The 27,591-nt window shown below is 42.9% G+C and overlaps 1 protein-coding gene across 3 annotated transcripts in view; it reads right to left on the minus strand.

The window, feature by feature from the left end:
- Positions 1-27,591, minus strand: part of trpm7 (transient receptor potential cation channel, subfamily M, member 7) — a 38,475-nt gene that overhangs the window by 2,829 nt on the left and 8,055 nt on the right. Inside the window, exons 4-38 of one of the 3 annotated variants that reach the window (XM_076287771.1) lie at positions 26,815-27,013; positions 25,168-25,381; positions 24,541-24,665; positions 23,944-24,115; positions 23,096-23,270; positions 22,819-22,942; positions 22,616-22,688; positions 20,922-21,022; positions 20,542-20,676; positions 20,348-20,401; positions 20,121-20,261; positions 19,600-19,731; positions 19,148-19,425; positions 18,719-18,947; positions 18,466-18,615; positions 18,206-18,349; positions 17,173-17,301; positions 16,796-17,047; positions 16,433-16,607; positions 15,038-15,170; positions 10,298-10,482; positions 9,781-9,913; positions 8,835-9,559; positions 6,859-6,953; positions 6,406-6,496; positions 6,008-6,087; positions 5,706-5,743; positions 5,003-5,028; positions 3,858-3,911; positions 3,347-3,391; positions 2,882-2,947; positions 2,077-2,360; positions 923-1,005; positions 309-514; positions 98-149 (exon numbers count right to left, since the gene is read on the minus strand). In XM_076287771.1, coding sequence (XP_076143886.1) covers positions 98-149; positions 309-514; positions 923-1,005; positions 2,077-2,360; positions 2,882-2,947; positions 3,347-3,391; positions 3,858-3,911; positions 5,003-5,028; positions 5,706-5,743; positions 6,008-6,087; positions 6,406-6,496; positions 6,859-6,953; positions 8,835-9,559; positions 9,781-9,913; positions 10,298-10,482; positions 15,038-15,170; positions 16,433-16,607; positions 16,796-17,047; positions 17,173-17,301; positions 18,206-18,349; positions 18,466-18,615; positions 18,719-18,947; positions 19,148-19,425; positions 19,600-19,731; positions 20,121-20,261; positions 20,348-20,401; positions 20,542-20,676; positions 20,922-21,022; positions 22,616-22,688; positions 22,819-22,942; positions 23,096-23,270; positions 23,944-24,115; positions 24,541-24,665; positions 25,168-25,381; positions 26,815-27,013 — 5,298 coding nt within the window. Of the gene's footprint in view, positions 1-97; positions 150-308; positions 515-922; positions 1,006-2,076; positions 2,361-2,881; positions 2,948-3,346; positions 3,392-3,857; positions 3,912-5,002; positions 5,029-5,705; positions 5,744-6,007; positions 6,088-6,405; positions 6,497-6,858; positions 6,954-8,372; positions 9,560-9,780; positions 9,914-10,297; positions 10,483-15,037; positions 15,171-16,432; positions 16,608-16,795; positions 17,048-17,172; positions 17,302-18,205; positions 18,350-18,465; positions 18,616-18,718; positions 18,948-19,147; positions 19,426-19,599; positions 19,732-20,120; positions 20,262-20,347; positions 20,402-20,541; positions 20,677-20,921; positions 21,023-22,615; positions 22,689-22,818; positions 22,943-23,095; positions 23,271-23,943; positions 24,116-24,540; positions 24,666-25,167; positions 25,382-26,814; positions 27,014-27,591 lie in introns of all 3 variants that reach the window. The other 2 variants (XM_076287770.1, XM_076287769.1) reach the window with 2 other exon arrangements.

Below are 27,591 nucleotides of genomic sequence, written 5' to 3' on the forward strand. Positions count from 1 at the left end.
TTAATCAAGATTCACTATAAATCAACCTTTGGCATGGGTGGGTATTAAAAACCAACTGGGCTTAACTGTAGTTGAGGACAGCTGAATAGTAACTCACCCCTTTTCCCCACTCTTTATCACAGAGGGATCAGTCAGAATCTCCCCAACCCCTACAGAGGCACAAGAGGTAGGAAATGAGATGACCATTAAGACCAGCAACGTACTTGGTTATTCTTATTCCTTTCTGGTCTATGCAGAAAAATAAATAGACCTAGAATAATAAAAGATCTTCAAAACACACACCCACACCCACACCCACACCCACACACCTTGCAGGTCCAGAACTAAGAGCTCTCCTCTGGTGTACTCGTACGACCAGTGGCTGAAGGCCAGCATGGTCTCCTCCAGCAGGTTGGTGGGGACGATCTCGTCGCCATTGTTGTTGTTGAACTTGCGGAACTCTCCGGTGATGCACTCCTCAATGGCAAACCACTGACCAGCAGAGTGACAGTAGAGAAGGAACACCTCCAGAAATCTGGATGGGTAGATGGACAGAGGTGAATCAGCCCTAAATGGACACAGTGGAACTGACCAGCTATTTCATGTATCATTTGGATAATGATGGTAATCAGCCGAATGTAACCACATGTAAAGATATGACACACAAGGCTCCACCGTGACATTTACAGTGGTATTGGGCATGTAGTTATGAGGATACATAGGCTAGTCACTAAAAATGCTTTTGGATTTTACTGGTACCAAATGCCATTTCCAGCTGCTGCTACCAAACATATAGTTTCCATGAAGTGCTGCTCAGCCAGAAACCAAGTCAGTCACCACATGACGTAATGTGAGAGGCAGTAAAATGTGTTCATATATGCAGCAAGTCAACGGCCTAGTCGGCAAACCACCAGACATTAGATTGGTTTCAGAGGCTTTTTACCTGGGAGAGTAAGGGATCGACTTCGGCCTCAACTGGTTAAAGGCAAAGGTTAGTTTCTGTGCAGCCCTCTGCTGCTGAATTTCCTGGAAATGAAGAGAAAGAGAAACATGAATCTTTGTTTTTGTAAGGCTTCATTTCATCATTCCAGTTTAGCTTTGCAGCAAATCTCTTCTCACTCTCTCTTTCTGTGTGATACTGTAGTCCATCTTGGTTTGTAGGGACAGCTTAGTGGACAGCTACAGAGACGAGGCTTCTACATGTTCTTGGTGCTAACAAAGCTGGTTTCATTCAGTGCCCTCAGATCTATACTGGTTATTCTGAACTGTGCTGTATGACTGTACCTTCAACTACAGATGCTGTGGACGTTAATTCCACATGCTAAACACCACACTACAGAAAAACGCAAGTCTTTTGAATAGCCACACAGACCACTGCTGACCACAGAGATCCCCAGCTGTGTGGGCTCAGTTTGAGGTTAAGGGCAGCGGTCACGGCTCGGCTCCAGACCCAGCCCGATAAGAGGAGCCTGCCCGCGTGTGGTGGCACAGGATGGGCCTGTCTGCAGCAGCACCTCCCACCCACACCCACGGCAGGGACTCTGCTCTCAGGAAGGACCCAAACCACTTCCTGCCATCTCCAACCTCCACACACACAAACACACACACACATACACACACACTTAGTCACTCAAAAACTACGCGGATGTTTGTGTGGAAAAGAAAAGGTTCCTTTCCGTCATCACGCTCAGGCTAAATCTAGAGAGGAATGCAGTGGCTGGCCTGAGGGGGAAGCAATAGGGCCACCAGACATTTCACAGCCAAAACGCTGAGAGATTGAGGGCAGAGAGTGGCAGCCTATTAAAAGCCAGTCACTTGTGAGGAAAGTGAACACCCCCACAAAATCACAGCTACCACGAAAGGAAACTGCCAAACTATTTTCACCAATGTTACAATTTGGTAACTTTGGTAACCCAAACAATGCTGCAGTCATTTGATGGTGCTTTGGACCAAGCCACTTGGCTCCACTGGATGGCCTGTGTATTTGAAAACATCTCAGCAGCCAAGACCTGGCCTGCACACACACACAAAATCACACCCAGTGCAGCCAGCGGCTGATTGGACATGGCAGACCCGACTTCAGCGCCAGCTCCTCACCCTGAGACAAAGGTGAAGCACGGTCTCCTCCTTGTAGATGCTCTGCCAGGTGTTGACCACTTCGGGCAGGAAGGACTTGACGATGTAGAGGTGGCCCGGCTTGAGGATGTCGTACTCGGACCAGGTGCAGAGGACCTTGAGGGCACGGCGCAGGCCGCCACCCATCTCCTCCTTGCTGAGGAACTCGATTTTGGCACAGAGGCCGCGCTGGGCCCAGGAGGACATGCTGTTGTTGATGGTGTGGGGGGAGCTCTCTTCCAGCCGGTACACAGTCACGGGCTCCCCTGAGGGGGACAGAGAGAGAGGTGTCAAAAAACAAGTGATAACACTAGCACTTTTTTAAAAGCTTTAATGGTATGGCATGCTTAATGGATGATAATACACTACAGGGTATTTAGTCAGTTTAGTCATGAAATGAAATGCCATTAGACTTTTCCCCAAAAAAGTACTTCAAATCGAATGGCTGTTTTGACAGTAAATTAAATGACTCACGGCTCTAAATTGTCAGTAAGTTACACATAACTACAATCATCCCCTAAACAGCATGACATATTCAAGTTGAAATCCCAAAATAAGCACCTAGGATAGTATATTATTATTTTCCACATAATTTTCATGTTGGTCAGTTAAAGGACAGGACACTGATGACTGAATCTAACAGTGACTCCTGACACACCTAGAACCTACAGCACTTCTGCCTCTGAGGTAACACAGCTAAAGTAGCTCAGCTCTAGAGTGAAGGAGTGAAGCTTGAGAGAAGGGAGGGGGGCTGGCTGGAGAGGGGGGTGGAGTGGCACAGCCTTACCTCTAGGGGGCACAGGGGTGAACGGGATGCTCTGGGACAACCGCATCAGGTTATTACGCTCCACAGCTAATACAGGGGGGGACAGACCAACCAACGGGTTTATTACACTCAGCACAGAGAGGAGAAGAGGGAGCCAACACTCAGCTACCATTCCAATGCGTGGTTACCATGAAACAGTAATGCTTTACATTAAGTCTCCTTACATGGACATCTATTGAGTTAGTTAACATGAGAACAAAGCCATATGCATCTCCTTTAAGAATTAAATGAGAACTACTAGTATGAATGCCTAACGACGCAGTCAACTCCTAAAGCTTGGGTGTGTAACATCCAATAGCGTGCAGAAGACCTACAGCGTGCTCATATTGCTGGCATTTAGTGGAATGCAGTAAGAACTAGTTGTAGAGAACTTCATGTAAAGCATTACAAAATTACAGCACATAAAGACCACTGCTGCACTCTCACCTGAGTACTGGTAACTTTCCATGGGCTTGAACGGAGACCCGATAGCTAAAGGTACAAACAAGGTCAAGTTATTATTGCCATTTCATCCATATAATTCACCTGGAGACACACATTTGCTTTATGAACAAAGTTAGATAGAAAAGAGAAGAATTTAAAACAATAAAATGAAAAAGAAAAAAATGAAATAATAAAGAATGAATAAAGTAGTCATTCAGTTGCTACTATGGTTAGTCACTCTATGGCCATTATTATGGCATGTTATAGCTCACAGGCTATGATGCCTTTTAACAGCTTTCATAGCACATTCAACTGATCAGCTGAAGCATTAGTTTTAGTAGCCAGCCTCTACATCCAAAAGTCTCACACTACTTTAAACAGGCCATCTTTTGTAGAACATTTTTTGAACTAGCCCAAAGAAGAACAACATTTTTCTTTCAACCACTGCGCATTCTTCAGCCAGCAGGTGGCAGAGCAGGAGGAGTAAAGAGGGACCATAGAGAGACAGACTCACAGTCTTTCCTGGGTCCCAGGTGTGTGTGTCTGGTTGTGTACAAGCATGCTGCAGCTGAAATGAACAGGTGAAAATGGAGGTTACGTTGGCTGAATGGCGGACCCTACGGTCATCCCCACAGATCCCCATGGGTCCCTCGTGTCAGGGATCAGGTCAGATGGACAGGTGGACATTCCTGTCCTGCCTGCAGCACCGTGAGAGAATCAGCCCCCGGGACACACAATCTGGAGATGGCTATCTGGATGTGTGCTAACAAAACTAAATCGGGGGAAGTGTTTGTTTGGATGCTCAAGGCCCAGCAGTGCTGCAGGCAGGAATCTACATTTCAGTGGTCTCCCACAATCATCTCAAGAAGGGAATTGCAGATTCAGGACAAAACAAAATAAAACAAACAAAAACAGCACCATCTACTTAGGGAAAGATAGCAAGACTTCTTAGGCATGGTTTACCAAAGATAATCCCAGAACTGTTGCTGAATGGAAACGCTGAGGGCAGCCCTAGGCCCTGGGTGTGCATGATGTTCATGTGTGTGTGTGTGTGTGTGTGTGTGTGTGTGTGTGTGTGTGTGTGTGTGTGTGTGTGTGTGTGTGTGTGTCTGGTGTGAGTCATGCTTTCATCAAATCTGATGTTACCCCTTGGGCGCTGCGTTCCACCAAGGAATGTTGTTTGGCACTATCACCACCACACACTCGGCAATCCTGACTATTTTCCTTTCCCATTGGTGGAATGACTTACCAACAGAGCATGGGTGTCCCTCTTTATCGTCAAGCTCTTGAAAGCCCAACTCTTCCAAGAGGACCTCTTCTTCTAACACGTCTAACAACTCAACACAGCTAACATGCATATAGCATGCACTTCCCTTCTTCCCTCCTTCTGCTTCCTTTACCTTCCTCTCCTTCTACCACTACCACCTTTAACTACCGTTTAACTCATACACACAACTTCTGCACACTCATTCTCTGGCAGTAGTAGCATTCATGGTTACCCCAGGTCTCCTTTGTAATGTATCTTGAATGTTATTCCTCATTTTGTAAGTCGCTTTGGTTAAAAGCATCTGCTAAATGACTAAATGTAAATGTACATGTGGTGCGTGCCAAGGGTCATGACAGGGGAGATGGAATTTAGCGAGATGAGATGGTTCATACCATTGAGGGCTTCATCTGGTGGGCTTCTGTAAAGGAAACAAAATATGATGGTATTTTTTTCTGAAGAATGTGCAACATTTTTTCACCATACTTCATTATCAATCACATGCAAGTCTATGCAAACGTTACGTCTGACTTCTATCCAATCAGACGAGATCTGTACTCTCTGTAACAGACTAGATGGAGTAGACAGAGTGGCCTCTTAGAAACATTCTTGAACAATCATGCTTTTTTCACGGAGAACTACTTCTCAGATAATCGCAAAAGTCTCAATAATCCCTTTGTAGTCACTGCTGACTCTAGAAAAAGTTTTTAGCCCGGCATAGAACAGGAGACTCATAAGATCCCCATGCTGAAAGGACCACTTCCAACTAAAAGCCTTAATAGCTTTCAGCTGAATGGGCGATTGTTTTCCTTCTCCATGGCAACTCTAATCCGGGATTGGCCGAGGGCCTGGGCCACACTCTGTGGGACCGCTCTGATTGGAGCGAGTGGCGGGAAGGAGGCCATGGGGTAGAGAATGTGACCCCTGATGTCGTGCCAGGTGTAAACCTGCAGCGAGGAGACCGTGGCAGGGCAAGGCTGACGGCCGTATACCCACAAGGAGCCCACTAGCAATAAAGACCCAACTCGCTGACCCTGGCCTGGCAATTATTAACACACTGCCGTGGTCTTTGATGAAGCAGAGGAATCGATTACTTACAGACTGCTGGCCTGGGCCGATTTGCCTTGTACGCGCTCCTGTAATGACAGAAGTGATTGTGATCAAACAGTGAGGTTAAATAACCATGCCGATGGCAGCGCTCCAAAAACATCACAAAGCCGAGGGGCAATAATCGCTGTGAATTTCAACACCTATTTACCACCCACTCAATTAGCAAGACCTGCCAATCAGACCCACACGGTGGAGGAGTCAAATTCCACTGCAAGTTACGCTGGAGAACGGTATGCAAATGAGCTCAAGGCAGGATTCAGAGTGCTGGTGTGTTGTGTGAACAGACTGACCAGCAGCAGAGCAGCGCGTGGGTCCTTATGAACAAGGATGTCCTCTGCAGACACTCGACTGTGTTCCCGTTTGCTGAGAGCTGGGGACACACACACACACACACACACACACACACACACACACACACACACACACACACACACACACACACACACACACACACACACACACACACACACACACACACACACACACACACACACACACACACACACACACACACACACACACACACACACACACACACACACACACACACACACACACACACACACACACACACACAGCTTTGTTAGGTGGGTGCAATGAACATGAACTACCTGATGGTCTATGTGTCTAAGAGGGTGCCAGTGGATCTGCCTGTGCCAGCATCATAGCATCGTTTCAAAGCGCTTACTTGACTCCGGATGCAGAAACGAAGGGTTCCTGTCAAACTCTGTGAAGCCAGCGTACGAGTTCACGGTCCTCATCTGACCTTCAGCATGACCCTAGGATCAAATGCACAAAACAAGCACAATGGAGTCTAGCAAAGCAAACCGGTGAGTTGTGGTTATGCCACGGCATTGTGCATACAAATAGGTCAGATACAAAACATGGATTAAAAAAAGGAACAAGTGACGTACACAAAATCATACATTAAAACACCCGGTCATCCATTTACAATTTTTGGTAAATAATTTCTCCTTGTGGGAAATGGTCTGGATATTAAAATACACATTTTGCTGGTTTATGTTTAGAAAGCACCAAGTTGCTTGGCAACCTGACTGAACTGCAGAATGACTTGGACCACAATGGGCCGTTCTGTGTGTTTGCACCATCGTGCAGCAGGACAGAGGCAGAGGAGACTGACCATTCCCTTGGACTTCTTGGATGGACTGGGCTGTCGGCTGCCAGCAGCGTCGTCTCTGGGGAAAGAGTGCTGCAGATCCACGTCGTCCTTATGGCCTTCACCAGATCAGAGAGAGAAGAACAGTCACCAAGCTGGTCAAGAGCGGCGAGCAGCTAGCACTGTTGAGCTTTACAGTGAATTCAGTCTGTTCACACTCTAGGGAACATTACCACACAAACAGCAATACACCACTCAGTTCAGCATAAAACTGCTTATCTGAACAGGAGTTCTGATTGGCAAATCTGGATTACATAAATCCAACTGTCTGTGTTTATGTATCATTTCTGGGTGTATTTCACTTCTGAGATCATTATATAGTATATGTCAGGCACAACTGAATTATTATTTATTTTAAAAGGTCACTACGTATATGTAGGTTAACAGTATGTTTGTTGACTAACAAGGTCCATTCTAGGTGCATCTGTAAAGCAAAATGCAATCAGAAATCCTAAACTATTAAAACTGTAAATATATCTCAATACTCTAAGAATGTTATCATCAGAATATTGTCATGTTTGTGTGATTTCCAAAGATGTCATCATGAGTGACTAATATGAGTGACTATTTGACCAACCGTAGGCAATAAAAAAAAAAAGACTTCATACTGCAGTTAAGATTAAGGTTTGAAAAGGAAATGGTAAAGGTTTAGGTTAAAGTTATTATTAAATAAATATGAATAAGCACTCCACATAAGTCCAAGCACCACCGCATAAGTCTTAAGTACACCACATAATTGCAGATGTTCAGATATATTCCCATATCTGACCAGCAGGTGGTCAAATAGAAACTCATAAGCAAGTAGACCAAATGAATATTCACCCACTTCCATCCACCAGGTACATCCAACAACAGAGCAACCAGTTAGTTGCTGTTAGGCACAGTACTCAACACTTCCTTGGCCACTTGTCTTGAAGGACTTTTAAATACACTTGTGGGCCTTGAGGCTTTTAATATCAATTCTGTCTGCCACATCTGTAATGTTTTTGTATTTTTTATATATCTGTAATGTTTGACCAATGCCTATCTGCTGACAAGGCTGTCTTGTAATTCTGGAGTTCAGTGGTAAAAAATACCACTTAATTTTGTTAAGGTCTCCACATTTCTTTAGTTTACTGAATTTGTTCTGACCCACTTGCCAATTTTCCTTTATATGTAGGCATAGATGGTTTTCTAGATTAAGGAAGATGAATCTACATCAATTAACACAACAGATGTGGCATAACACAGAAATATGGTTGGGAAAAAAATCTATTTGTTTTAGTAAATAACCCATCACAGTATAAAGTCATAAAAAGAGCAGACCTATCATTCCAAAAGGAGCCCAAAAGAAAACAGCCCATGCAAGGACGAGAAGATGATGAGTCCTTAGAGTTAGGGACTTCAAGAGCTGAAGAAACGAGCAAACCCCGACACAAACGCCCAAGCAGGCCAGCAACCAAGCACCCTCTTCCAATAACTGAAGCTGGAATTCAAACCTCGGCCTCTGGCTGCGAGTCTCAGTCTGTGCAGCACTCCTTTACCATTGTGCCTATGCTTTGGGGGCTTGGCAGGGGCCTTCTCCTCGGCTGACCTCCCAGCAGCAGGGGCCGGCTCACAATCAGCATGGCTGCTCTCTCCCTGGGATGAGTCGTTTGCCGGGCTTGGGGGATCCGAGGGCGATTGTGACTGGGCCGCTTCACTGGTGCTACCCTGACTACCTGGGTCAATACTAACCTCTATGGCATCCTCATCATCACTGAAGGCCTGATTGACATAGCCATCACTCTTAGCGCAAGCGGGCATGGAAACGGGGCGGTCCCTCTTAGCACAAGCGGGCAAGGAAACGGGGCGAGCGATGTCAGACGTCTTTGAGACTATGAGAACAGTGGGATAAGCAGAGCAGGCGTCTTCCTCCTCCTCCAGCTCCTCATCACTACTACTATGAGGATCAGACTTACCGACGAAGGCCCCAAACTCCACAGTGGAGCTCTCGGGCAGGGGATCCTGCTCTGGCGGGGTGACCTGGGAGAGCCTGCGGAATGTGGAGGTGGCCGTGGGCTGGGAGGGGGTGCTCACGAAGAACTGGGCGGCCGGAGGCGGGGCCCCCGGAAGGCTGCTCGGGGTGTCGTCCAGCGGAGGGCGGCCAGGCCTCCGCTCCAGGAAAGGGTGACCCCGCAGACGCAGTTCCGGCGGGGTCATGGCGGTGGCGGCAGCACTGTGGGATAAGGCACTGCCCGAGGGTCCAGCCTCCGGGAGGATGAGTGCTGTGCCCGACCGCCGCTCCGGGCTGAGGGCCTGAGCCAACTCTGGCCCCGGCCGCCGGGGGCCCACCTCGTAAGTGCTGCTGCCAAACAGCGACTCCGCAATGTTGCCACACGCCGAGGCGGGCGGGAAGTAGGCGGCGCTCCGGCGGGCCAGTGCCGACGACTTGTGCGGCAGTCCAGTCCCGCCGTCGCCCACACTGGACGCCAGGTTCTTGGTGATGCTCAGCTCACGCGTGATCTGGTTGTGCACCTTGCTGGCCTCAGAGGCGTGCTGTGCAGTCAGAGCCTTCAGCGTGTCCACTGTCAGGGCCGAGAGATCCTGCAGGTGCCCAATCTGGGAATCCAGTGTGTGCAGTGAGCGCTTGATGAAGTTCACCTTGTTGCCAACTTCCTTCATCTGAATAAACATGCTTTCAACCCTGTGGAGATTTCATTCAAATAAAACTCAATGAATACCACTATGTACAACAGCTTGTCACTCTGAATATGCTGTGTGAACATGCAGAGAAGTCATGTAAAAATACTACAGAAAACTAACGAGTAAAAATCATCATTTAGAAAATACACTTACAAATGCCAAAATAAAATATTTGTTATAATAAAAACACATTTGTGTTAATCATACTGTAAAATGACTCACCTGTCTGAGGTCACTCTGATCCTCTCATCACTGCCCGTGTGAAACTGGTCATCCTTCTCATGGAAGTACGTTTCAACACACTGCTCCTCAAAGTCGTGCAGTTTCTTTTGGTCTTCCTCGGTGAGAAACAGCTCTATAGGAGAAAGGGACAGAGACAACGATGCTCACTGACCCACGGCTGACCACATCATCATGTCAACTCAGCCTCTGGTATGACTTATGATAAGCCACGTCTCATCTGTCAGACTGTTTCACATCCTGCTGGAATTCTGTCCATTTGTCTCAAACACCCATTCCTGAACATGTATTAATTATTAATTAATTATGTCTTAGCATGCCTCCCCCTTGAGTACATGAGTGGCCTTGCTCACTCATTCAGTTCTATGTTTACTGTGCTGTAGATCATTCTTAGTATCCATACCAACAAGTTTATTTATTTAAATATATATATTTTAAAAAAAGACATCACACATCTCTCTCACGCACACACACACACAATCAAAGAGCCTTGTCGTACTCGGGCCATATGAGGAACTGTCCTTCTTCCTCTTCCTGCAGATGTAGGCGAGGAGAGAGGCCAGGTGACTGAGGGAGATGAGGGGAGGGGGCAGGACCGGCCTCTCGTGGTACACCATGATGAAGTGATACCGCTGATACTTCCACACCAGGTTGGACATGGATTTGACTTGCATGTACACATTGCTGTGAAGAGAGAGGGGATTGATTAAACAGGCCTGAGTTCTGCACAGGATCACCTGTTCCACCAGGATTACAAGGATTTACAGTGTTTCATCATCTAAACTAGAGCCTGTCATTGACTTCCTGCCCATTACAAAAATATATTATCAAATTCACAGCCTTTTAGAAAGACAAGGGACACAATGCATAGAACACCACAACGGCAATAATTGAGAACTGTCAGATAGTGTGTGGGAGATGAGAGTTAACTAGAAAATGTAATTTCGAGGAAATTACCAGTGCATGAAAATATAAACATACTGTATATTAACATAAAATGCAGAACAAACTTTTATTAGGAAACAGTTGGCAGGAGTCATAGTTGATAACAACTGACAGTTGAAATGGCTGAACAGTTAAATAGTTGAGTAGTTTAAATAGTTAAATTATTTAATAGTGAATTATTGTAGTGAGGACATGTATTTTGAAACAGTTGTGGGCAGAGGAAATAGTAGTCTTAAGAGAGCCAGATTGTATGCTTAAAGCCTGAGACAGAGTATATAGTTTAAAAGTTGAATGTAGATAGTGTAATGGATGTTGATAGACAGAAAGTTGAATGGATGTTGATAGGCATATTGTTTAATGGATGTTGATGTATAGTTTAATGGGTGGATGAGTGAATGGTTTGAAGAGGATGAATGGATAGAAAGTTTGATGGAATGTGCCTTATATCCTTGTAGAATAGAGAGACACAGAGAGAGTTGGCCTAGATAAGCAGAAAGCAGTTGATACTAGTAGTGAGCAGCTGGAAGTTGATACAGGTGCAAATCAAGTTAATTAGTCCATTGTGATGTCATAGTGCTAATACAAAGTCTATGGGGGAAAATAAGCTTGTTACAGTGCATGAAAATGCACTGTACTGTTCTTCCTAGGCAACTTATTAGAGTGCATGAAAATGCAATCTACTGTTATCCGATTTCTTCTTATTACAGTGCATGAAAATGCACTGTACTGTTCTTCCTAGGCTTCTTCTTATTATTATTCTTCTAACGCAGTTAATGCAGCTTCAACCGTTTAACGTAGAAACTTCATTCAAACTGCGTTGCGTAGGTCTTACTTATGACATGTGGGCTTTGTATTTTTCAACTTTGTAACTTTGTAACTTTTTAAACTATTAATTAAAAACTGTTCAAAATTTCCCCATAGACTTAACATGGGCTGATGACATCACAATAGAGCCGCTAAGCAATTAGAATCCTATGGCAGGTGTTCGGGCCACCTGGATCTCAACTGCCATTCTCAGGCTTTAAGCATACAAACTGGCCCTATTAAGACTACACATCCTGTTCAACTGCTTCCTCTGCCAAAAACTGTTTCAAAATAAAAGTCCTCACTACAATATTTCACTGCTAAACAATTTAAGCCTTTAAACTACTGAACTTTTTAACTGTTCAGCCATTGTAACTGTTACTTGTCATCAACTATGACTCCTACCCACTGTAGCTAGTTAGCGAAGTTAGCTAAGTAACATGGTTAACATAGTTAGCATGCTAGCATGTTAGCATGCTAGTTAGCATTTTTAGCAAAACTGTTAAAAATGATTAGCTTAGTTAGCTAAGTAGCATGGTTAGCATAGTTAGCATGCTAGTTAGCATAGTTAGCATAACTGCTAAAAATGATTAGCAACGTTAGCTAAGTCACATGGTTAGCATAATTAGCATGCTAACATGTTAGTTAACATAGTTAGCATAACTGTTAAAAATGATTAGTGCAGTTAGCTGTCACATGGTTAGCATAGTTAACATGTTAATTAGCATAGTTAGCATAACTGCTAAAAATGATTAGCGAAGTTAGCTAAGTCACATGGTGACCATAGTTAGCATGCTAGCAAGTTAGCATGCTAGTTAACATAACTGTTAAAAATGATTAGCGAAGTTAGCTAAGTAACATGGTTAACATAATTAACATGTTAGCATGCTAGTTAGCATAGTTAGCATAACTAATAAAATGATTAAGTAGGTTAGCTAAGTCATATGGTTAGCATAGTTAACATTTTAACATTGTTAGCATGCTAGTTAGCATAGTAACTTGGTTTACATTATTATCTTTGTTAACATAGTTCACATAACTGCTAGCAAACATTGGAGCCATTCTAACTGTTAGTTATCGTCAACTATCTGCCTAAATAATTTAACCATTTCAATTATCAACCTATTTAACTGTTCAGACATTCCAACTATATTAAACCTTATCTACCAAGCAAATAATTTAACCATATGAACGAATCATATTTTTGCATTTTCATGCACTGTATTTCCTTCAGGAAATGCTTTTCTAGTCCTTATTATTCCTCTTCTTCTAACGCAGTTAATGCAGCTTCAACCGTTTAACATAGAAACTTCATTCAAACATTGACGCGTAGGTCTTAATTAGGACATGTGGGCTTTGTATTTTTCAACTTTGTAACTATTAATTAAAAACTATCAAAATTTCCCCATTGACTTAACATTGCCCTTTATGACATCACAGCAAATAGAATCCTGTGGCAGGTGTTCGGCCACCGGTTTCAACTGCCAGTCTCAGGCTTTAAGCATACAAACTGGCCCTATTAAGACTACACATCCTGTTCAACTGCTTCTTCTGCCAAAAACTGTTTCAAAATAAAAGTCTTCACTACAATATTTCACTGTTAAACATTTTAACCCTTTAAACTACTGAACTTTTTAACTGTTCAGCCATTGTAACTGTTACTCGTCATCAACTATGACTCCTACCCACTGTAGCTAGTTAGCTAAGTAACATGGTTAGCATAGTTAGCATGCTAACATGCTAGTTAGCATTTTAAGCAAAACTGCTAGCTAGTTAGCATTTTAAGCAAAACTGCTAAAAACGATTAGCTAAGTTAGCTAAGTAACCTGGTTAGCATAGTTAGCATGCTAGCATGTTAACATGCTAGTTAGCATTTTTAGCAAAACTGCTAAAAATGATTAGCTAAGTTAGCTAAGTAACATGGTTAGCATAGTTAGCATGCTAAAATGTTAACATGCTAGTTAGCATAACTGCTAAAAATTATTAGCGAACTTACCTAATTCATATGGTTAGCATAATTAGCATGTTAGCATGTTAATTAACATAACTAATAAAAATGATTAACTGTTCAGCCATTGTAACTGTTCCTTGTCATCAACTATGACTCCTACCCACTGTAGCTAGTTAGCATGGTTAACATAGTTAGCATGCTAACATGTTAGCATGCTAGTTAGCATTTTTAGCAAAACTGCTAAAAATGATTAGCTAAGTTAGCTAAGTAACATGGTTAGCATAGTTAGCATGCTAGTTAGCATAGTTAGCATAACTGCTAAAAATAATTAGCTAAGTTAGCTAAGTAATATGGTTAGCATAGTTAGCATGCTAGCATGTTAACATGCTAGTTAGCATTTTTAGCAAAACTGCTAAAAACGATTAGCTAAGTTAACTAAATAACATGGTTAGCATAGTTAGCATGCTAACATGCTAGTTAGCATTTTTAGCAAAACTGCTAAAAATGATTAGCTAGGTTAGCTAAGTAACATGGTTAGCATAGTTAACATGCTAGTTAACATAGTTAGCATAACTGCTAAAAATGATTAGCTAAGTTAGTTAAGTAACATGGTTAACATAGTTAGCATGCTAACATTGTTATCATGCTAATTAACATAGTTAGCATAACTACTAAAATGATAAGCTTGGTTAGCTAAGTCACATGGTTAACATAGTTAACATGTTAGCATTGCTAACATAGTTAGCATGTTTAGCAAAACTGCTAGAAAATGTTAGTTAAGTTAGCTAAGTAGCATGGTTAGCATGTTAGCATTGCTAGCACTGCTATAAAACATTAGTTAAGTAGCATGGTTAGCAGAATTAAAAATCTTAGCATAACTGCTAGTAAACATTAAAGCCATTCCAACTTTCAGTTATCGTCAAATATCTACCTATACACAGCCATTAAACTATTTGAATATCAACATTCATTCAACTTCCAGTCTGTCAACAACTTTTAAACTATTTACCTTCAACTTTTAAACGGTCTACTTTTAAACTATCATTACACTATCTATTAAACTAGCTGTCTATCAACAACTTTTAAACTATCTACTGTCTATCAACAACTTTTAAACTATCTACATTCAGCTTTTAAACAGTCTACTTTTAAACTATCAACTTTTATTAAGCTATGCAACCACCATGTCTATCCTAGCATCACCGTAGTAACCATCTCTGTATTATCTGTTTTAACTATACATGATATTTTACATCACAACTTTAGCATTTTCATGCACTGGTAATTCCTTGGAATTGCATTTCTAGTTTTTTATTAATATCTCAAAAAGTATAAAGTTTACAAAAGTGAAAAATACATTCCCCACGTGTCCTTTTCAAGACCTACGTTACAAAGTTTGAATGAAGTTTCTACGTTAAATGGTTAAAGCTGAATTAGATGCAGAAATTTGGTGGGAAGAAGAAGAAGAAGAAGAAGAAGAAGAAGAAGACTTCGGATAACAGAACAGTGCATTTTCATGCACTGTAATGATTGGCTTACTTGAAGAAGGCTATGAGGAGATTGACCATGAGAATGTACTGAACAAAGAGGTAGACCGCTTGCAGGAATGGTGTCAGCCAGACTCCACTTCTACAGAGACTGGCATAATAGGAATCCGCATTCTCCGCACACACTGCAAAGGAACATGAAGAACGTCAGATGAGGCAGAAATGTGGCCGCTAGGTGCCGAATGGTGCATGCTATTTGTAAAGCTAAATGTACAAACGTATGCAGTGCATCCGATGCTTTTTGAAAAGATAAATTGCCCTCACAAGTATCATTTGGGACAGACCCATTCAAACTCATGTTGCATTTAGCATTACATCAATAAAATGCTAACTATCCACTCACTGAAAACTGATCTCACTGAAAATGTGACTTTTCGACATGACCACATTTGTGCATCAAAACAATGTTCAATTATATTTTACTTTGGTGAGAATAATAGATTTGGTGTGCACGACTGCTGACATGGTTTGGTGCAGAAAATCTGTCAAAATACCTTAAAGGCTCAGAGAAGTTTGTAGAATGTGCAGCTTTGTGTTTAGACCCATGAAATAAGTCTGTGTACCTTGGTCTGTTGTTGGCCCTAGGTCCTGGTGACAGCTCTGAGATTTGCTCCATCCTCTCCATTAATTTAAAGGCTATTCTGCCATTGTAGTCTAGTTTTTGTAAGAGGTTTATTTACAATCAATACAGACAATGAAATGAGAGCCTTCATCCCTGTACATGTCCAGTTTTCAACTGCACACCAGTAGCCAGGACAACAGTCCTCTATGTTATTATGCGACAAGGACAGATGGTTGAAATTGGATACTCCATTTTCAAAAGGACACATGTGTGATACACTTCACAAGTCAAATTGATCTATGCTAAGGGGAAATCACAACATAAAATGGCGCCAGTGTGCCTTCATTGCTCATTTGTGCTGTGCTCATACTGTACATTGGTTGAATGTATGAATTTGAACCAGCTAGCTGCAAAACATATAAATGAATGGAGGGAAGGGGGTCACTAAATCTCAGAGCTACAGGCAACCATCATGAAAACCTCACACAGACTTATCTTCAGGTGAAATCCATTGATTTTTAATGTTCTCCAGCCCTTTATCCAAGAGAGGAATTTTCATGCATACTGCTTACGTGACTTAGAGGTACATTTTACTCCAGAGAATGCCTCAGCTGGGTGGGGAAATGTGCATCTACAGTAGGTGGCAGACAACCTGGTGTCCCCACTGGGCTATGACCAGTGCGGTGGGACAGTGGGGGGTGAAGAGGCTCTTTGATTAGGCCATTGTGGAGGTATGATTCCCATGTGTTGGTGCGAATCAGCGTCCAATGCTGTGCCTGAAAGGTCTGTAATAAAAAATTACCTTACCATCATAGTCCTCCTTACCGTTGATTTCATATGCATACACTTCACCATACATCATCCAGTATGGCTGAAAGACCACATCTTTGGCCAGTGTCCATGAGGCAGTCTCGTTCGGGTACAGGATGGCTTTTCTGGGGACGCCGAAGCTCAAAAGCACTATCGCCATGATCACCACAATGTAAAACATGTTGGCCACCTGCCAGTGCAGCAAAAGCCAATGGTTAGTGCCAGTTTAGCAATTCTGCTTTAGCCTCTAGTATTAATTGTGGTTATAGCATGTAAAACTGTTATACATGTGTTCTATGTTGTTAAATGTAAATGCAACAGCTTATACACATGTTATATACAAAGCCAGAAAAATAAAACATTATAAAAGCGACGTACCATTTTGCCAATCATCATAACATATGGTCCAGCTTGCTGGTTCACGGCCAGGATATCAAGGAGACGCACGTACCAAAATATAATATTCAAGCAATACATAGTTCTTCCAGCAATAAAGACATCATCTTCTCCAAATCTCAAACCGAATCCCACAAAAAAAGACACGATTGCAGCAAAGTCTGATATGTTAAAATAGTCACTGAACCAGACTTTGATCTTTTGACCTATCTTCCCAGCCTCAGACATAAACATCTGCGTGGAGACAAAACAGAAAGAAAACAAACACTGAGTGAGGGCCTCAGAAGAGCAACACATCACACTATAACAAACTGCACTGCTTCATTCATGGTCATGCAAGTTGTACAAGGGTCAAGTACCTCACGTAGTTTCTCAATGGCATACGTGAATATGTAGAGGATGACCACCCACTCCTGTGGTGAAGGGAACGCTGGCATTCTGACCAGTACAACGTACGAGTAGAGCATCAGAAAGCCCAAGTAAGCTAACTGATACAGAAAAAGAGAACACAGTAGATAAGACAGATGCATCAGTGGAACTTCTTGTACATCTTATCCAACTGTGATGTCTTCAGAATTCTCCTGTTTAATCATTTCACAGCAGGAGGTCTAGAGCAATAGAAGCACCTACAGGCTGAGCAAATTACTTTTCTTGGCTCACTCCTATGGGAGACCACAATCAAGACATTTTATTCAAATGAATATCCTTAGGCCCATCAAACAAACATCCTCATTAATGACTCGCCTTTGGTTAACAAATTGAAGATTCAAATGTAAATATCAAATAACACATCATGCAGAAATCAATTTACATTAGTTATTAATGAATTGGCTTTCCCTGGTAAATGGAGATAATCGGCAAGACTGACCTACTTCAAAAGAAAGCAATAGAATAAACTAATAAGCATGCGCACACACACACACACAAACACACACACACCTCCTGCAGCCAGAGCACACAAAGCCAGCCGTGTAAAGCCAAGCCTTTACACTGAAATACTTCAGGATTATTTGAGGTTAACTGCTAAGTGGCGGAAATCTGAGTTAATTAATTGTCCGTGGTGGTCATTTATCACTAAAGTGTGCAGCCAGACGTGGGACTCTTTGGCTTTAAAACTGACCAAGGGACCTTTAGTTGAAGTCCCCCAGTGCCATGGAGCAGCAGTATTATGTGGCAGAGTGTTTCACTGATACGATCAGCTCTCTACAGCTCTAAGGGGGAGGTGAACAACACTCCATCAAGCGAGACAAGGTAAACAAGCAGCCTGAGACAGTGCTGGAAATCGGCCTGGGGCACACAATGGCCCTGCTGCAATCACAGAGAGCCTGCTGCTTTTCCATGATGCTCGCTATTCTCAGGCTGTCGTGGGGCAGGGCGTTCGGGCATACGTACCGTGTTGAACCAGAATTTCACAATGGGAGCGTGGTAGAATGCATAGAATTTCCTGGTGATGGGTAACCTCCTGGAACGCACATGGACCTCGGGCTCATTATTGACCTCAACATTGTCGCTCATTCGAACTTCTTTGAAAACATCCTGGAAACAAACATTTACTTTAATGCCTACGCAATGTAGTATTATATGTAGTTATACTACAACTGTTTGTCATTACAAAAGCCCAAACTTGTTCCTATTGGGTGGGTGATCTATACCATTTGGATGTCTTCCACTGGATTCTGTAGGTTGTGGTCACTGTCCTCCATCTGATGGGCATCCTGAGACTGTGGGATGTGCGACATCTCTGCTTTTGTCTTGTACTCCAACAGAAGGATGGCAGGGGGGACCAAAATGCTCAAAATGACCTAAAACATGCAATGTAGTTACATTTGACATACTTACGGAAAGACACACTATCCACATCAAGCTATTGGTTAAGGAGAAGACCAATATGGCTGGAATAGGCACCTTATACCAGGAGTTTTTGCGCATGTTGAGACGACCCATCCACATGTCGGATAGCAGCATCTGGGTGCAGGTGTGGGCAACAAAGGGCCGCAGGTGCGAGGACACGGCCAGCTTCAGGCAGGTGGAGTTGCTCCAGTTCTTCAGCTCGTAGGTCAGCAGCTTCATGGCCATGGTCTCATCCTGACGGAAGGACTCCTCCAGCAGGTCCACAGCCAGTTGGGCAAATTCACTGCAAGGACAAAAGCAATCAATTCAAAAACATGGCTCAAACGCAAAAACACCCCACATTGAAAAAAAATAATTACTCTCCCACTTATTTCACTTTGAGAATCATAACCAGGAAAGACAACTCCAAATCCCTGTCTCTTAAATTCCATAAAAGATCCAATCAGATAATTAACTTTCTCTCTCACTGGGAAGACCACTCACTTGGAGTAATCCTTCAGTTCGTCTGAAGTGTCGTCCACCACATCACTGCGCTTGGCTTCGTAGCCCATGGAGCGGCACAGCTTGCATGCCACCAGGGCCTTGGCCATGGACTCCTCGCCATGCTGCCAGAAGAAGAGGGCCATCTTCTGCCGCTTCATCAGCACGGCCCACACTAGCAGCTCGTTGAAGGGGTAGGGGAAACGCCGAGTCTCGGGATCGTCAATGTCCACGATGTCCTCTTTGCTCTTCTTCTTGGCCTGCTCAGTCGTGGATTCCAGCTAGAAAATACAGCGATACAAGATAATTAAATCATCAAAACTCCAAGAAGTTGAAAAATGCAGAACTGGTAGCAGAAGCAAGAGAACAAGTCTGGCAAGTCCACAAAGACCAGAGAAGATAGGTGTTAGAGGAAGATTAGGAATCCATGATGGAGGCAGACACATGGAACTCACCTTGGGCTTGTAAGGCTGAGCAGTCTTGATGAAGTGATTGTGCCTGGTCTTCTCTTTCTTGTCTGCCTGAATGCTGAAGGACTCGTGGCTCTTGCGGAGGTTGGAGCCACTGGGTGTATGGCGACCAGACCGCTGACAACAAATAAAGTCAGAAGATGTCAGTGCTCTTGTTTCAAAGTAAGCTTTAGAAAAGTATAAACATCTGACATTCCAGTAAAATGGAAACACTATAGAGATACCAAATAATGTCTTATGTCTGACAAATATCTGTTGCTTTGGGCATTTCTAAGCTTGTTCCAGTACTTCCCATTTCAACCCTCCACTGGATATTTTCCACATACTTTGGTGATGGCGCTAAACTAAAGATGACCTGATTTAGCGCTAAAAACAAAATCTGTTTCCACATCCGTACTGCTTTTTATTCATTTTCCGTTCTTAGCACTATTAATAACAATCATAAAACAATGTGGAACGTTATGTGGATAATTTTGGTTAGTTGTGGAAAAACCACAGATATTTACCCGATTGTTTCCATGAAGGTTGTTGTAGATTATTCTAAAGCGTTTTCTTGTATAGTTGCATCTGTAAGTTCCACCCATGAGGTACTCAATGACGAGGCCCACATCAATTAGTGTTATTTTGTAGTTTGGTGGCAAGTTACCCTTTACAGAGGGATAAAAAGGTTAGGAGGAACGCACAAAGATTTAACACTCATGGTTTAATGAATTACAAATAGGGTATGTCACACCTGTTTGACATCTCTGACAAGATGAAAGAGAGTTGGATTTGTTGGTGATTGTTTCTAAATGGAGAAAAGACAGAACATTAATCAATGGGGTTGAAGCCAAGAAAATTCTTACTCTGAATAAAGTACAAAAATGTTGCCTTAATCTGGTGGCCTCTGTCCATTTAATCAAAAACATATAAATCACACTGATTTACCGTGTTGTAAAGTTCCTCCAGACGATTGATAGTTAGGAATCGATGCATGCTGACCCCATTCTCAATAAGCAGCTTGACAAAGTCCACACGATCCATTACAAGGGCATCTAACATGGCTTGTTCCAAAGACCCAACCTAAAACATGAACATTAGATTTTTATCTAATCCAATGAACTTCTCATTTAGCACAACTACTTTGACTTTATGTTACTGCTATATTCAGTAAGATATCACAACTAATAGAACTACTTTCAAGATAGCCTTTCAGTTATGAACAGTCATAAATAAGGATAAGATGGCGCATTCATAAAAGAAAAAATATTCCTTGAGCAAACTTTTTTTGCTGCCAAAAATAGGTAAGGTGCCTGAAAAACACATACCAGTAACTGCTGTCCATACAGCAACACATGATCCTTAGCTATGTCCACTCGGTCCCAGGCCAGGGTTAGGACGAGTTGGTCAAAGGCAGAAGCACTTGTGCCTGCAGAAACAAAGGAAGCCGACTTGATTAAACTGTATCATTAATGAACAAGTGATGAACTACAATTAGATAGATAGTAAGATTAATCTGGTACTACAGCCTTAAAGTTGATTTTATACATGCACCTTTTAGTCCAGGGCTACGTTCCCTCCCTTCTCTAGCAATCTGCTCATATTTAATGGACTACAATTAAGGATTATCCATTATATAAGGATATGTGTTTTTTTCCCCAATTAAATGTATAAGCATTGTACATGTTTGCTGTATCTGCATTAACTGGCAGAAGAGTGATTACTTAAAACATGTATACTTAATTGAACGCTTTCATTGTAGAATTCCTTCATTCCTTCAGACACCAGAACAAAAGTGCTATTCCCCTAGACTTTTTTTCTGCTGCCAGTTTACAATTAAGCACCAGGACAAAAATAGGGCAGCACTATTTTTCACAACACATACAAGCAAATCTATAAAGGTGTATAGGATGACAGCATAATGATGTGGAAAAGTTGGGAAAGTTAAAAATTAAAAACTAGCCCTGTGGGGTTAACAAAAGTGGGCAAAAGCTCTCAGCCTGCTGTGTTGTCTTAAGGGGCCAAGAAAGGGATGCCTTACTGGTTCACCAACAATAATAGAGCACTGACAGAAATATTTAAACTCTCAAGCACACCCTCTAGAGAGCTTTAAATTGACAGACTAACCAAACTTGTTTTTTGTTTTGGCATAATTTGCTTATTGGCAAACATGTTAAGTAGGTTATAGGTGGGACAGTAAGGCATACCAACAGTATTGTCTATCCTATATCCTGACTATGACTACATCAAAAGCACATACGAGGGACCAGACCGGCACAAAGAAATGTTTACTCAACACAGGTGAATAACCTAGCAATGTTTTCTCTCAAAAGGTACAAAGGCCCAGGCACTGCAGTAATAACGACAGGGGAAAGAAAAAAGAAAAAAGAAAAAGAACTAAAGTAAAAAAGTGAGGAAAAAAAAAAACGCTTTGTAAGATAAGAGTCCAACAACAGAAACTTAAGGAGTTTCCCTGCCAGTGGGTCCCCTTGTGTGGAATGCAGGGGGGAAAACGTTGCCCACAGGGAAGGGCTCTCCCGCTGTTCGTCTGTGTGGATGATAGTCGGCCTGCTCCAGCGGCCGAGGTCCCTGCGCAGCGAAACCCAATGCGGGCTTGGCCACATGCCCTGCTGCCACAGAGTTGAGGGCCCACAGGAAGAGCGTGTGACAGAGCGGGACCGGACGCTCCCCCCACCCATCATCACCCTGCCTGCACATCCACTTGGCAACGGGGGGAGACCGTTCCCAAAACACATCTATATTAATTTAGGGAGCGAAACCGTCCAGAATGTAAACAGGGGCAGTGAACCCCAATCCCGCCGTGCTGACATCTGTGTGCGATTAGACGCACGAGGACACAGACTCACGGATCACGGGTTTCATTTATCAACAGGCATGACATGGGACCATGAAAAACCTTTAGATTCATGTGCACCATTAGATAACAGGGTACAAAGCATCATTAAGGCTTTATTTGTGCAATAGGAAAGAAAGATTTCAGCGGCAGATTGTTTTCACCTACCTTTTAAGAAGGCTTTGAGTATGGCAACATCTATATCTTGGTGCTCCTCTGCTCCTACATGAAAGACTGTTATCTTTTATATTGCCAAAAGGGAAGATGGGGGGGAAAAAATACTTATTAGGACAGCAAAACTATGGTCAAAACAAATGATGTGTTACAAAATGGCTTAAATATGGCGCTTGGTGTAGATTGGTGTTATTTACCAATTCTTTGTTCTTCATGCATTCCATTAACGTCTGGAAAAGGTGGATGGCATCACTGTGGCTGAAGTTGAATGTCTTCTTGATTGTAGCAATGATGTCGGCCTCAACACCGTCTGGGAGTCCCCTGAAAGGCAATCATCAATACTCCTCATCACAAGCTGTTCATACTCTTAAAAACCTTAACCAAAAAAACGCCCTGTTGAGCACTATATTACTAATCCTCCATTGAGAGTGAGACGGCTGGCTACACTGTAGTGTGCCGGTTTCCTTCACTCACCCTCCTTCTTCGGTCTGTTTGTGCACGTAGGCCAGGATGTCAGCGGCCCGGCCGGTACCCTCACACACCACCACGGGCACTGGGGGGCTCTCCTGCAGGTACTCCAGCACCGTCAGGATCACATTGGGGCCCCCCTCAAAGATCAGAGCCACCAATGGGACACCCTGACCGATCCCTGTCCACACACACATACACACACACGTTTGTTTACATTGACGGATTTAACATAAACAAAATACACAGTAAAACACATCTGATAGTTGATGTCAGTGATGTTACTGAAGAGGCCCATCACATTCATCAATTCCAAATGATTCATTCTGATTATGTGGTCCTGTATTCGTTAAACCATTACCTTTTCACTGCACTAAGAAATGTATTTCCAAGCAATTCTCACAAATATATTTAGTTCTGCAAAATGACTCATAATTCTAGGTTAAACATCATAGATAGAGAACAAGCAATGTTTGTGTCATTTGCATGCTCTGGCAAATTACTGTTTTAAGGTCACAAGTCCTTAAACAGCAAAATAACAATTTAAGCTGCACTTAACTTGGAGTGATAACAGTGATCAGCCGTGGCCATAGAGGCAATTTCACAGCAGCAGTAGTCCTAAGAGTAAGCTATATTAAGACTATGTAGTCACAGCACATGCCTTATCTTGAAAGTTAAAAGTCTTGATTTAAAATGTGTTTTTAACTGGGCATCAAGTGGACAAGTCAGATACAGGGAGGACCCACACAAACATGCTTTTACACATTTCATGTGCCATTTCTCTAAAGAGTTTGGACTACTGTACTCCAGTAGCCCCAGCAGTGGATGGGCATGAGGCTGAAGGGAGCCCTTACTGGCATGGATCCTCTGCAGGTTAATGTGCTTCTCCAGCTCTCGCCGCAGGTTGACCTCCGCCCCGTATTTCCCCACTGTCCCATCATCCACTAGGATGAAATGCGAGTGGAGGCTGTTGAGCACATTCAGCTTGCTCAGGGGGTTCAGCAGGGTTTGGTATGGGGCGACCACCTGCACAGTGAGAGGGCATGCGCTGTCATTTGGTTATCACGCTCTTGTTTATTTGTTATCTTTTCTATCTTTCTCCCATGTTTTCCCCTAAGTGACTTTCTATCCCTTTTCACATGCCACTATTTACATAGAAACAGTTTCCTCTATAGCTTTAAGGAGGCTAAACAATCCAGAGGCCTGAATACTTGGACGACCTGTTCTCCAAACAACTTGGCCCACCATCAATCAGACATGTTTGCCAACAATCAATATTTAACACTGAAAGAGACACATATATCCTAAGGCAAAAAACCTTCATAATCTACACAAGATGTTATTATGTATATTGTTAAATCAAAGGAGACATTTGTGTTGTGTGGTGTTGTGTTGTGTTGTGTTGAGTAAGGATGACATCCCAGAGGGCATTAGAGAGAGACTGGACTCACATCTCTTCCAATGAGGTCGTTCCTATTCTCTATAACCCCCCAGGGGGCAATCCCAATAGTGCAAATTTTCCGTGAGGATCTCGAAGAGTGCTCTTTCAGGGCGTCCCCAACATGTTTGGCCACACCTGCAAATTACAACATAAAAAACAAAACAGCAGCTCAGGTCAGCAAAGTTGAGTCTGCCAAGAGTTCCACCTGACGTGTTACTTACTCCCAAATCCCACAGAAAGTCAAAACAGAGGTGTGTTCAGTCACTGTCAGCTAAACAGGAAGACAGATGCCTTTTTAAACTAGCAGCCTCTTAAAATAGTGCTGCTCTACAGCATTAGGCCTGTCTGGCCCTTGACCCCATCATTACCAATCCCAGTAAATATCACGTTAGATAATTGGCCCACAGAGACATCTCCAAAAGTGTATCATTAACTCCTTGTTTCTTAGTCTTCCATTAGTGGCTCTTTGGCAAACACCACCCTAGATAAGCTGGCATCCAAAGTTTCATCCTGAGTTTTCAATGTTTTTCTAATCAACTTCCTGACAAATGTTGTGTGTAATCATGCTTGTGTTGTTGGTCTCTGGTGTTTATTGTTGGAGTGGAGGGGTAACGGGGCGGTGCTATGAGGGTCTTGCCTGTGTTGACTCCACCAGTGAGGATCCATGCTCCGGTGGTGACAGCAGCTTTGATCAGGCCCTTCCCCACCACCTGCTTGATGCGTGGATGCAGGTCGAAGTTTTGGACGCCTCCATGGACAGATATGAGGATTTTGGGAAGCTCCATCTGCCATTCTTTTAGCATTAGGCGAAGGACACTCTCCGGCGTCGAATCGTAGGATAGTCGACAGTACTGCGGAGAGAGGACACAAGTGAGTCACGTCCTCAAGTTACTTAACCCTTAGAACCCGATTGACGCAAAGTGCGTCAAAAAACACACCCTTTCTTCTCTGTTACATTGCTCCGGAACGGTTCATCGCAGCGAGATGAAACCTTTATTGCACGACAGAGCAGAAGTGGGGCTTTCCAACGAGACTACACACTTGTTTGTACGATCAAGTATGAAAATTTAAAAAAATCATGAAATTAAATCAAATTGCATCATATTTACAGTCTATACTTCTCTGCATTCACCTGCACACACATTACTCTAGTTTGAATTACTCGCGAACCCGTGATCGCATCGATATGGCAAGCATATCAGATGAAAGAGGGAGCACAGGGCTATCCATTGGTACCATGTTTATCGACCCTTCTGGCTTATAAAACCAGACGAAGTGACTGCAAAATAATAACGTCATGTACACAAACCAACGCTGCACACTCATTACTCTCGTTTGAATTACTCGCGGACCCGTGATCGCATAGATATGCCACGCATGTCAGATGAAAGAGGAGACTCAGAGCTATCATTTGATACCAAGTACATCCTTCTGGGTTATAAAACAGACGAAGTGACAGCAAAATAATAACTTCATATAGCTGGACTTACCCCACGTTTTTGTCTGTTCTTGTGGCAAAGCATGTTTATAATCCAATGCTATCATGTGTTTCTCTATGGCAAAGCATGTTCATATTCCGGTTTTGAGATCCTAGCAAATTCCTGCATGGCATCCAATTCAAGGCTCACATTGCATCCCAATTTGTTCAACAAATAAACACCTTTTTTGCCTTTACTTTGTTCATGGCAATGCAGTAAAGAGTTGAGAATTATTATGACTGCATACACACAGGCACGCAGGCTAACACGCAACCTCGGGTCAAGTCAGGTCAGATCAGTTCGTGTCACAGATATGGAGCGCAGAAAGGTAATTTTTCATCACTAAATAAAAAATGGCATTTATTTCCGTAAATCACACAGCAAATATTTCTGTAAATTGCTCAGCCCCAGAGTATCCCTCCAACATGGCAATTATATTGCCCGATTCAGGACAGTCTGCCCTACACACACATGAAATGCATGTAGAGCTGTGAGCTTGCTGTGGTGAGATACATGTCGAAATATAAGAATTTTTATAATACACTTTTTATATTTTAATTCTTTAAAAATCAAAATAAAATCAATGCTAGTATTAATACATGAAATGATAGCCTAAACTCTCCTGAAAAAAATTATATATAATATATGTGTGTGGCACTTACAATGACCAGAATAAATCCTTATGAATAAAGGTAGTGAAAATGCCCTAAAAACAGCTTAAGGTTCTAAGGGTTAAAGTGCTTAAGCAACACTCTGTGATTTAAAGATGACCCAGAGCCAGTCCGACTGAGCTCGGGATGGCCCACCTTGGCTCTGTAGGAGTGGGATCCTCCCTGGAAGTTGATGATGCCGTAGGCATCGGTGGGGTTCTCCTCGGTGTGCTTCTCCATAGACCACTCCTCCAGCTCGGGCATCTCATTCTCACCCAATTTCACATCCGAGTATTTCATGGCCAGGCTGGCGGTGAAGCCCGCATGCTGCCTGACCAGCCGCCCACAGCAGCACCTGTGGACACGAGGCCCCACAAAACTCTGCTTAACATGTGCAGTAATGGCAGGAGTCCTACATGACATTTTATTTCCATAATGACTGGAACTAATGGCACTGTTGTGATAACAACATGTAATTGCCATTAAAACAAGTCATAACACATTCACAAAAGGTTGAGTAACCATACAAGTCTACATAGCATATTTCATGTCTAACTTTTGCTTATATTTCTCTGCTGTTTTAGAGTGGTGTTGGGTGTCATGGACCCCAGTAACCCAGAGGCCTGATACTAGATCAGTGGCGGGGGAGGGTGAATCCTTTGTTCCCGTAAACCCTTCGGCCACATGAGATTTTCCACCTCACACCCTCCTACATACAGTATATGCCAGTAAAGGCTGAACCCCATCCAAATTTCATGCTTTGAATAACAGTAGGGAACACAATTACATCCTGGCCTTCGAAGCCCAGGAACTAATTGCTTCCTGCAGAGGGGTGGTGCACAGTTTTGTATACCAGCCCTGCCTAAAACTGGAGATCTGAGGCCAAACTCAGCTGATAACGCTGCTACAGTTACAGCCAATCTGGTCATGTGC

This window comes from Alosa pseudoharengus, unplaced genomic scaffold, assembly GCF_046254945.1.
Source record: "Alosa pseudoharengus isolate Yale_2024_CS ecotype anadromous, Long Island Sound unplaced genomic scaffold, YU_APseudo_1.1 YU_APseudo_1.1_scf_16, whole genome shotgun sequence".
Taxonomy (NCBI): Eukaryota; Metazoa; Chordata; class Actinopteri; order Clupeiformes; family Clupeidae; genus Alosa; species Alosa pseudoharengus.